Source organism: Mytilus edulis, chromosome 5 (assembly GCF_963676685.1).
Source record: "Mytilus edulis chromosome 5, xbMytEdul2.2, whole genome shotgun sequence".
Classification (NCBI taxonomy): Eukaryota; Metazoa; Mollusca; class Bivalvia; order Mytilida; family Mytilidae; genus Mytilus; species Mytilus edulis.
The window spans coordinates 15,806,395-15,819,033 of NC_092348.1; the positions used below are offsets into that span (position 1 = coordinate 15,806,395).

The 12,639-nt window shown below is 32.9% G+C and overlaps 1 protein-coding gene across 1 annotated transcript; it reads left to right on the plus strand.

Moving 5' to 3' along the window:
• The first annotated feature begins 3,121 nt into the window (after positions 1-3,121).
• Positions 3,122-11,694, plus strand: LOC139522302 (IgGFc-binding protein-like). Its single transcript, XM_071315846.1, has 3 exons — positions 3,122-4,255; positions 9,028-9,055; positions 10,470-11,694. The coding sequence occupies exons 1-3, from the start codon at positions 3,134-3,136 to the stop codon at positions 10,706-10,708; spliced, it is 1,389 nt and encodes a 462-aa protein (XP_071171947.1). The 5' UTR covers positions 3,122-3,133; the 3' UTR covers positions 10,709-11,694.
• Positions 11,695-12,639: the final 945 nt, after the last annotated feature.

The window sequence follows — 12,639 nt, forward strand, 5'->3', positions numbered from 1 at the left end:
CCAGAACGTTTTGTCTTGAGTTGTTGATAATCAGTAAAGTGCTATCGGAGAATATGCAACAAATGAATAGTTCTAATTCTCAGTGTTAGCATTGAAAGAAACCATTGGCCACTATATTCTCCATTGGATGCTACAATAACCACCAAACCAAACGCATATTCATTATTCTTGTCCTTGTATGGCCGGAATGAAAGTATTATGAAAGAAAAAAAGCTATTCTCCTGGTTGGCCGGATGAATAGCCACTGCCTTAAAAAAAATTCTATATATATTTCAATTTGAATAACTTGAGTAAATGAAGCATGACCACCGCTATCATTTCTATTTTCTTGTTAAAACAAAATACAATGATAAGATCGCTATGATAATACGATTTAAAGACAAAATGCGAATGGGAAAATTGGTTCATAAAAACAAACTTTTCACCGGGAAAGTTTATAAATCATTTTATGGAAGGAAATATTAACTTATAATTTGTAAATCTTATATGTATGATAAATCGTGAAAACGCGAACAGGTAAAAAAGAGAACACAAAACACAAAATGGCTAGTTTCGCATATTTGTGTTTCACATGTACCTTTTAGCGTTTTTATATCACAGTGAAACTCAAAAACGCATGAACTGTTACAATATGTAACCCATCACAAAAAAATAATAAACAATCCATTAGGAGCAGCACAGAAATCTGACTAAAACATTTAACGTTATATTAGTAATTAAGATTTACATTTAAGTTCCCTTGTTACATACTATAAAAACACATTGCAAATCCAGTTTTGTTAAATATTGAGATTTTTGTCTTGTGGTTAGACACGAAAGATTATTTTTGTCAGGCATTTGACAGGGAATCATTAACTCATTTTTTAACATGGAACTGTTTTTTTAAGGACAGCGAATCATATTCGGGGAAAAAAAAAATTTCCATTTTCTAGACATGGTTATTTGCGTTTGTACATATCAACACCCATAGATGAAACCTTCTCTGTAAACATCGAAACTTCATTACTTAGTCTGAAAACGAGTTTAAATATGATCGTATCAAGACGAACGGAAACCTTTGTTGAATTTCCGTCAGATCTGACCGTTCCCGATACTTCGAAAAGTGATAAGAGTATTCTTGTTCAAGCAGAAAATGTAATGGTATTATTCGCATCAAATATGCAGGCGGATAGCGGTGATTTCTTTATTGTATATCTAGCTAAATTTCTTATTAAGCACTGAATACGTATCTGTCACTAGAAACGCTTATTCCAGCGAAATATTGGTGTTACATGACATTGTGATCAGTAAGCCTGTGTTTAACTCCGAATACGGCGAAACTATACCCATTTTTATGCTGTGTGAGAAGACTTATGTAACAGCTGTTTATAGTATAATCTGGTTAATTTCACGGTATAAACGTTTAAGTAGTGCAGCTTCAGTGAGGCAACCAATCTGTCGTAGATAAAAATCAATCTAAAAGTAATGCATTTGCATGCAATAATTTTTGCAATAAATCATATCTCTTTTACCATTTTTGAAAATGTTTCCCACGGGTATACATCATAAATGTTCTACCATGTTTGTTCTAAATGTTGAGGCCCATTAGGAATTTTTACCCATGTACTACTGGCTTGCTAAACTGCTGCTCCCATACACAATGAAACTACTTTAAATATTAATAACACAATCAAAAGAACAAATACTTCAATTCAATATCCTACTAAAATTAATGACACAAAAAATCTTGAGAGTAATCAACACTGCTCTGCAGGAAAATTAAAATAGTTCAGGGAATAATAATGATTGCTGTTAATAAGGAAGTTTACGTATATGGTCAATACATAACGTTCCGCTAGTAAACGAGCAATTGTTAGTACATAAGAGTTAGAGTGAAGATCTCATATCCATTTTTAGGTTGCCTCAGAAGATGAATATGCGTTCACATTTGAATACGGTAAATATTTTTTTAATCTGTTATTTGTGATTTAACGATTCAATAATTCTTAAGTAATCAAGTTTTATTTGATGCTTACATTTTGGTAACAACAGACATTTTTATCGAATATATAGATAAATATTAAAAGGGATTGCTGAGTTTGTAAAATTTCTATAAAATGTATTCAGTTTCAAATAAATCAGAAGGAAAACTCTTTGGAGTAATTTGAGATTAAGAAAAAATTATCCGTTACTAAATAACATTTACATACAAAACTACTGGCTAATATTTTAATTGTTATCAAAATTGTATTAGAATTCGATTAAAACAAACAAAACTTTTTTTTTCAGTACTGTTTCATATTAAACCTCTGTCATTTTGTAACTGGAACAACAACCAATCATGTAAGTAAATTCAATGTTACAATTTTGTTTATTTGCATATCAATTTTATGAATGTATGTCAAATACATGTGTCCCAGAATTACCTGATAATTTTATCCCGTTTTTTTCCTGGGAACTATTACCTATTTTAATTTGAAATGACTTACAATGTGGATTAACGTTATAGGGACAAGAGTATTTTGTAAGGGTTACAGGTTACTTTTTTGTCGCGTACATGTTACTTTTAGAAGTAACGATATTATCGGGTTATTTATTGTCCATCAGAAAATACAGACAATTATGTAATACATGTATAACATAATAGCATTTTTATTAATGTATTTAACGTATTCTTCTAATAAAGAAATAAATTTGAAAGCATCTTACATGTTCATACTTTTCCTATGAGAATCGAACGGGTAACACAATAATATTTTCGCTAAATGATTTTCAGTGTACGGATATGGACAGTAAACTGCACAATGCTAGTAAACATACAAATCATTGGTTTCAACGATAATAATTTAATACAAATAGATAGGGGATACAAAAACCAAGTAAAGTATAATGCTAAAACAAATTACTGACTACCACGTCCCTTTGGTTTGTGGAACAGAAAATATATTGTTTTTTCTTTTTGTCAATAATCCACGAATATCATCAGTGTGGTTTCAAATGTATTTTTCAGGCCAGCGGTTCACATTCAGGGAAAGAATTTGTACTTGCATTTCCAAACGGCGTTAGATATGGTTATTTGCGTTTGTACATATCAACACCGATAAATGAAACATTCTCTGTACACATCGAAACCCCATTACTTAGTCATACGAGTATGGATGTGACCGTATCAGGTGGAGCAGAAACCGTCGTTGAAATTCCCTCAGATCTCACCATTGCCTATACTTCAAAAAGTGATAAGAGTATTCTTGTTCAAGCAGACAATGTTATTGTATTATTCGCCTCAAATATGCAGGCTGATAGCGGTGATTCCTTTATTGTATATCCAGTTGAAGTACTAAGTACTGAATACGTATCTGTTAATTTGAAATCGAAGGTTGTTGCATATCAGTCAATGAGTGCAATCATCGCTGTAAATGACCAGACTGTTGTTCACCTTAGTTTACCTCTCGGTTCTTCAGTAATGTATAATGGCGATACCTATACATTTGGAAGTCAGTTATCGGTCAACTTGATAAAATATGAGATATTTCAGTTTTCATCTAAGGATGATTTATCTGGTACAACTATATTTTCAAATTATCCAATAGCAGTTATCAGTGGTCATCAGCTTGGTAATCCATCAGTTAGTGTGTCTGCAACTATAGATATGATCCTTGAAATGCTCATTCCATGGAAGTTTTGGTCAACACAATATGTTGCAATCAGTAACCCCGTGTTTAACTCCGGATACGGCGAACTTATTCGTATTTTCACGCTGTGTGAGAATGCTACTATAATAATTGACAAACCAGGAGTCCATTCACAAATCAATGTGAGTCAAGAGTCGTTTTATGAGTTTCCATTGGCATTAGCTGAAGCAGCAGTAATAACCTCGGACAAACCCGTGCTCGTTTCGCAAGTATCATCTTCTCATCCTTATGCTGGCTCTCGTATAGGAGATCCGAGATCAGTCTTGCCGGCACCAATAGATTCCTGGCTGCATGAATACACTTTTAGTACACCTGGAAGGTCTTACGGTGGAAGTTTTGATCATGGACTTGTTCTGGTGGCCTATAGTATGGTTCTTGATGAAATAACCTTAGACAACGAGAGTCTAGATCCATCCACTGTCTGGTTTAAAATCGCAGACACAAATTTGAATTATACAGTTTTACCGCTATCTCAAGGATCTCATACGTTGAAATGCATAGGAAATTTGAAATGTTGGGGATATGTTTTTGGAATCGGTGTGTACGAAGAATATGGAACATCTATTGGCCGGAGTTTTATAAAGGTAAAAACATTTTTATTGTTGCGTAACTGTATTCTGTTATACCTTCAGTGTAATTTACACGATGATGACTGCTGTACACATACTTTGACTATTTTAGTTATTATGTCTGTTTAGTTCACGCATCATTGTAAATATTACGGAATTTGATGAGACTGTCATCAAAGTGAGAGGGTTAGCGCTATAAAACCAGGTTTAATCCACCATTTTCTACATTTGAAAATGCATATATCAAGTCAGGAATATGACAGTTCTTGTCCATTCGTTTTTGATGTGTTTTGTTATTTGATTTTGCCATGTGATTATGGAATTTCCGATTAGATCTCCCTCTAAGATCAACATTTTTGTGATTCTACTTTTTAAAGGTTATATATCTTTGTGACCGTCTTATGGTGTGTGTGTTTCCTAACTTGTCGCTACATATAGTCGTTGCTTTGTCGGTTTGTCCTGCAATCCGTTTGTCCTACGTGAGTCCGTCGTTTTCTCTTTTTGTTCCTCATTTCATTAGCCTGTCTGTCTGTGTACAAAAATGGTTTCCTGATATTATAAGATATACATAAGTTGGAGTTCAAGATGACAGCTACTTAATGCAGGGAAAATGGAAAGTGGTTTCGGGGTGGTAATTTCAGTTTCTCTCGATTAAATGAAACTAGTACAGATGGCAGATATAAGAGAAGAATTTTTCTTGAAAATACTGGAAATGTGGTACTTGGCGTGACAGCTAAGAAACGGTTACGGGAACTGAACTTGAATAGATTTATGAGATGGCTTATACGCATATTTTTTGTGTATAGGACAGGCCAAGTTTTTATGAGACTGCTGATGACTCCTTAAACAAAATCCGTCGGAGATTTAGTGAGAAAATGATTTTGTAATTTAACTAGAAGTACCTTTAGGTCGATATCCCTTGTTTTTATGTGTTAAGTTTTAGTGTATTAAGCAAAACCCTTTTTGATGTATTCAAACAGATTGTTCTTCTGTTGTTAAAAAACTGTCCAAGGATAATGAGAGGGTTAAAGACTCAAACACACATATGTTGCCCTATCACTTTCTAAATGTGTCTTTTCAAAGCCATCATTCAAGTATTTGTCGTTGATTGTTGACTTTTATAATTGTCTTTCATTTCTTAGTGTAGTAAAATTCAGGCAGGTGGTTTTCTGTTTAATTGTTTTGTTATATCCGTAACCAGAAGGTGCTTCCCTCGACACGGAAGTATCAATAACAACTTTCATTATGTTAGATGATATGTGTGATTAAATAATACCTGCTGTAAGAGCAAAGACTTTGATATCAAATGAGAATTCGTAGAAAAAATATAGGTCCTTGTATTTCTACTAATTTTTTACTAAAGTCCATTCGCCTAATTAAATGATAACTTACCAGAAATGAGAGATATCGAAAATAATTTATATTGATATAACTTTAGTAAGTTCTTCTATATAAATTGGATTTTGAATAAATAAGCTAATTGACCTGCGTAAAAAAATATATTCACCGCGCAAAACGTCGCGTGCTTTAGCGAGTATGATTATGTAAACAACTGTTTAAACTTCTCTCTGAAACAAACTGACATTCTCAAGATGCTTCATTTTTTTTTATTGACAACATATTTGTTACGTTTGGAGGACGTGTTTTTCAACAGACTGTCGGAATTCTAATGGGAACCAATTGTGCCGCTCTTCTCGCCGACTTGTTTCTTTATTATTATGAGGCTGACTTCATACAGGAACTTCTGAGGAAGAAAGATAAAAAGTAAGCAATTTCCTTTAACTTTACGTTCCGCTATAGATGATGTTCTCTCACTAGATGATACAAAATTTGGCGACTTTGTTGAACGAATCTATCCCATCGAACTAGAGATAAAGGATACTACAGATACGGTTAAGTCTGCCTCATATCTTGACTTACATCTAGCAATTGACAATGAAGGTCGGTTGAAAAACAAAACTGTACGACAAAAGAGATGATTTCAGCTTCCCAATTGTAAACCTTCTATTTTTGTGTAGCAACATTCCAGCAGCGCCTGCATACGGAGTATATATCTCCCAATAGATACGATATTCCCTGGCTTGTTTTTCCTATCAAGATTTCCTAGATAGAGAATTGCTACACACCCCACAAGGAAGCTATTGAACCAATAGTTCCAAATTGTGAAGTTGAAATCATCCGTTCGTAAATTTTACGGACGCCATCACGAGTTGGTTGACCGTTATGGAATTACCGTTTCAAAGATGATATCGGATATGTTCTTTTTGTCGTAACTACAATACCCTTCCCTTTTCACGAATGTGACCAACCGAATTAGACTATTTACCGGATTTGTAATAACATAAGCAACACGACAGGTGCCACATGTGGAGCACGATCTGCTTGCCCTTCCGGAGCACCTGAGATCTCCCCCAGTTTTTATTGGGGTTCGTGTTGCTTAGTCTTTAGTTTTCCATGTTTTGTCTTCTGTACTATTATTTGTCTGTTTGTCGTGTTCAGTTTAAGCCATGGTGTTGTCAGTTTATTTTCAATCTATGAGTTTGACTCTCTCTCTGGTATCTTTCGTCCCTCTTTTAATGAACAATTGATTTTTGGTAAATAATTGTCATTACATACATTTCTCTCGATACTCTTACGAAATATTGAATAAAACAATAAACTTTGTACTTTATTTGGTCTTTTAACTTTTTTGGATTCGAGCATTACTGACGAGTCTTTTATAGACGAAACGCGCGTCTGGCGTATATACTAAATTTAGTCCTGGTATTTATGATGAGTTTTTTTAATATCTTACTATTACGGTTAATATGTGGTTTAATTGACGTTTGAAAAACTGATATTCATTACGGCCATTTAACTCAGTGAATATTTGTTTTTTCTTCTTCAAAGTTCAATAAAACCACATACTTACCTCGTCAAAAGACAGTAATTGTATGTATTTAACTCCTGACAGAGCAACATTGACAATTCCCTTGTACGCTGGTTACGTTGATTATTTTTCAATATTTGAATTCTAAGAAATGTTTATCGACATTTGAATAACTAAAAGATTTGAATAAATAAGTCGTTCATCCTGTACTGTAATAAGATTTATATTCCTCTGACGTACAAATAAAGGCAACAACGGTAAAGCTATAAATCCATTACAAATCCGGGTTACTAACTAAAACCGAGGTAAGCACATCAACTATAAGAGAAAACTAACAAAACAACAGACACATTGATGTGCAGCAAAACACAAACGACAACGCAAAACACATCGAAACGAAATATGAGATAACAATTGCCATTTTCCTGACTTTTAAGACAGGACATTTAAGACAAAAATGGTAGATAGAATCTGGTTTTATGGCAAGCCAAACCTCGCACTTTTATGGCAATGTTAAATTTAATACTAAAATGACAAGATTACATAACAGGAATACAGTACAAATAAATGCAAGAACATTCAGGACAGAAATACACAAATGAACAATACAATAGTACTTTTGACATGCTAACCACAGCATAAAAACGAACACGTATAAAGCAACGTAGGACAGCACACAAGATCAGCACAACAGATCCACGAAATGTCCGTCACACGACATAATCAACTCTACAAAAGTGACGTTAAAGGTTAATTTCTAAAAATTGGATGTTATTTGATGTATTTTATAACAATTACAAGATATTAATATAGAACTGTGTAAGTAATAAGATAATTAATTGTATTATCTAGCTATGTCGGTATAATCAAACTGTAAAACAAATAAATCGTGTACATATATATAGTTGTTTTAAACTAAAATTTTATAAATGAACTGGGGGATTATTTATATTTACTTTTACATACGAATAGAAAGCTACAAACGATAAGAATTTGTTCAATATCCTACTAGAATTACAAATACAACGTTAATATCATAACTAAATACATGAATATTGGATAAACAAATACCGTGACATGTCGTATAGCAAAGCGAATTCAGCCTCAGCAAAACAGTAATATTCGGGAATAGGCCATGTTTGGTACTTGGTAAACCACAATCTTAGAATTGTTAAAAATGTCCTTAGTTAGTTTAGATACAGACACATCGTATGGATCAACCAATTCCTGATGGTGTCTATAAAATTTACGAAGAGTCATTTTCAATCTTTATAACCCTGGTACCTTTGATAACTATTTCCTCTTCATAACTTTGTCGAAGCAGTTTCTGCGTAATAAGTATACTTCTTTATACGAAGTCCGTATAGTGCGAAAATGCACGAGCCTAAGGTATCAACTGAGATATGTAAATACCATACAATGGGAGGCAGAGGGTATGTTACTGCTGAGAAATAGGAAATTGATAAGTTGAAATAGTCCAGTTTGTCATAGATTTTATTTTGAAGTCGTCTATCTGTGTCAATATTGAGGAAAAAATCAAGTTATGAAGCAGTCCCTCTAGTAGCAGTAGTATCCTTAATTTCAGGTTCATTGGGATATATGAGATGTAGGTATTGGCTGAAATATGGGTTATTTAATGATAGGACATCGACATTATAATATATCTGAAAGTAAAATAAAAGAATTCATATAAGAATAAATTTTTGTTGTTGTTCTTGCATTTTCAAGTTTACAATGCTTTTTCAAAAATTATGTTTGATCGAAATGTTACACAAGGCAACGAAGGGTTGGAACAAACTAATAGTAGTTATACACATAAACCCGCGTGCTCGTACATATGAGTATAACGAAATCAGAATCTATATATCATGATAAGATTAGACTATATTGATTGTTAATTACAGTGTTTTAATTTCAGACAAAGGCAACTGATACACTCTTCATTGGTAAGTATTATCTATTCGGCAAAGTCTTAATGGTTAAGTATTATTTCTTCGGCACTATCGTGTTGGGTAAATATAATCTCTTCGGCACCCATTTCGTGGGTAAGTATTATCTACTCGGCACACTTTTCTGATACACTCTTCGTTTGTAAGTTTTATCTTTTCGGCACATCTCTATGTGCTCAGCTCATCAGTAAATGTTATCTCTTCGGCACATCTCTATGTCTTAAGCTCATGGGTACGTACTATCTATTCGGCACATATCTATGTGTTAAGCTCATAGGTAAGTACTATCTTTTCGGCACACTTCTATGTATTAAGCTCATGAGTAAGTACTATCTTTTCGACACATCTCTATGTGTTAAGCTCATGAGTAAGTACTATGTTTTCAGCACACATCTATGTTTAGCAGCTCTTACATATATTAAAACGTGTTCATCATTTTTGTTTCATATATTTACAAGAATTTCTACACTTTGATATTTTAGCGAATGCCACGTTTTCATAATATTGTCACGATTTTCTACACTTTGACAATGTTTGGATGTATAAGCGAAAGCCACTTTTCCATTATATTTGTTTTTGTTTTGTTTTATAGGGTGCAGAGTGTCAAATTAAATCAATAGCTTGAAATTACCGTCAGAAGATGCATTAGCTACGATTTAGACAAAAATTTACAAAAAAATCCCGATTTTTTTTGTTTGAAATATGAATAAAAGCGGAATTTGTTAGAAGCAATTAGTTTGTCACAAATTTATAAACTATAAAGCTCGCTGATGTATTATTGACTTGCGGGAAAATAATTTGTAAAAGCAAATTTGCTTGTTTTTGAATCCTAATTATTTGTTTCAATTGTATCTTACCGTTATAATAATTTATTTGAATAACTATTGTTTAAACTAAGTAAATAATTCTACCTCGTGCAAATTCGTAATCTGACCTTCAATTTGGCTGTTTAAGAGTGATTACATGTATACACCAACATCTAATTTATTTCAGATCAGAATCTTTGTTTTAATTCATAACTATTGCAGATACATAGGTACCGAGAGAGTGCAAAATATGTACATGAATATGTATCTATTCACAAAACATATATATACAAGACAAGGTTAACGGAGACCCTGCTTTTAAAAATCAGCCCTTACCAGCAAGTTCTTAAGGATTCAGAGACTACAGAAAGCCATTGCAAGTGGCTTGGTGTAAGATCTAGAATAGTGAAGGATTTTTTAAAATTTTTATTAAAAAAAAAGAAAAGACAAAAAACCAAAACAAATATGATTAACAGCAACAGACGACTGTTGGGCGGGGTTAAACATGTTTGCGGAAGAGTCAATCTCCTTACCCTTTGACGATGGTATAACAGCACAACATTAGAACAAACTATGCGTTTATTTTAGTATCCATCTATTTTCAGGAAAAGTTGTGCTTGCATTGGATATGATAGACGATCATGTACTCCTGACAACACCAGTATCTAGTACAATAACACAGTCTCGTACTGAATGCGCCAAAATGTGTTTATTGGCTTATTGTTCTTTCCTTTCCTTTCGGTCTGCGGATGGAGTATGCTATCTATATACAGAGGAACAAAAATGTAGTCCAAAGAAAGAATCATCAAATTTCAGGCGTTATTACATCAGAGATAGTGAATGATTTGATATCCTTTATTAATAATGTTCACATGGTATAATTTTAGGCTGTTCTAATGGGACTTTTATCTTATAGAGGAGGGTTCATCAATTTTAAATGAAGAATGTTGGCAGATAGTCCAACTTGGTACAGTCAAACATTCTGTGCAATAAAAAACACAGGAGCTTGGCGAGTGAATCCCCTTATAAAAAGAAGTTGAGTTTTGATGTGTTTTGTATATATATATTCCTTAGTACTAGTATATAATTTTATCTTTTATTATAGAAAATGAGGATAAAGGGGCAATTTATATCAACTTTTGTTATAGTAATATATAATGGATAAGAACAAGAAAGCTTTATAAAAACTGAATGATGTAGATTAGATATTACTAGTAACTAAAAAAAATTAAGCAAAAAACTATATTTAGAAAAAGGGGATCCATTCCTTAAACTTAAAAGTAATACTCAATTGAAACCCGCTCCGTTTAGGATTATTGCTAATAAGAACAAAGAAATGATAAACATCATATAATTTGGAAAGTAGCATCAAAAGCTGTTATCTAAACGAAAATGTGTGCTAGTTCCGTGAAAATGGACGTCATACGTTCAGTATCCAAAACATCAGTAAGTCAAGAAAGAGGGGAGAGAGAAAAAACAACAACACAAGACTAACAAAGCAAAGGCCAGAGGATCCGACTTGGGACAGGCACACAAATGCTGCGGGGTTAAAAAATGATGGCTTTCTCACTGAGAAAGGTATATTTAAAAAAGTTAGCGACTTAATTATACTCTTATTATAGAAAATAACCCACTGAAAGCGACGAAGTAAACAAACAAGTCCGCAAACGCTACATAAAAAACTGAAGACTGAGCATTATGAACACCACTAAAATGGTTCGGGTTATTTTTTTATTTTATGTATATATTTGTATAATTGTATGTAATGATACACATCTCACTATTGTATAAAGGATCATAATTTATTTGTATTGTATTTTGTAGTGTACTTTATAAGCGTTGTCAATTATATCATATTACTCCATTAAACTTAGCATTGTCTGAAATTTGTTTGTATCAGGTGAAAAATTTAGTTTATATTCTAAGGGTCTTCTAAATATGAATTAACAGATGTCAATTAGACAGAATTAAAACCAAGGAAGTAATACAAAACAAAACAAATGATACAAAACATACAAAGCAACACAACACAAAAAAAAGAAATATAAATATCAGTACATCAACTCTATGAAAGTTTTAATCAATTATCATGGGGCTTTAACAAATCAGTCACGATAACATAACATAACACCTAGTTAAACTTATATTTAGCTCACCTGGCGTCCGTCGTCGTCGAACGTCGTCATAGTCTGTTAACTGTTGGAAAAATATTCTCCTTTGAAAATACTTTTCCAAATTTAACCAATCATCATTGAGGTATCTAGTTTAAAAAAAACGTGTCCATTGATCCTGCCCGCCAACCAAGATGACGATATTGCTAAACATAGAACATTTGGGTAAAATGCAAGTTTTGTTCATTATGACGATTTTTCACTATTGTTTTGCGTTTTGCCTTATATCTTTAAAAATTCTGACAGATAGATAGAAACTTAAATAGACAGAACTAATAGAAAGACAAGATCTACAATTAATTTATACGGTGGAAATCGTCATTTAACTCCTTATTGGAGCTATTTTCCTTTAATGACGATGTTTACCATTTTCTTTGCGTTGTGCCTTATATGATAAAAATTACCTTTGATAACTATTTACACCACTTGAACGTATTTGGCACAACTTTTTGGAATATTGGATCCTCAATGCTCTTCAACTTTGTACTTGGTTGGCTTTATAAATATTTTGATGTGAGCGTCACTGATGAGTCTTATGTAGACGAAACGCCCATCTGGCGTACTAAATTATAATCCTGGTACCTTTGATAACTAATTATAATAG

What these genes read in the sequence shown, in the direction of transcription:
- LOC139522302 (XM_071315846.1), top strand. Translation starts at nt 3,134, where the DNA reads ATGGATGTGACCGTATCAGGTGGAGCAGAAACCGTCGTTGAAATTCCC. An exon ending in TTGGCCGGAGTTTTATAAAG is followed by an intron (nt 4,256 to 9,027) that starts GTAAAAACATTT and finishes TTTTAATTTCAG; the next exon opens with ACAAAGGCAACTGATACACT. An exon ending in AACTGATACACTCTTCATTG is followed by an intron (nt 9,056 to 10,469) that starts GTAAGTATTATC and finishes ATCTATTTTCAG; the next exon opens with GAAAAGTTGTGCTTGCATTG.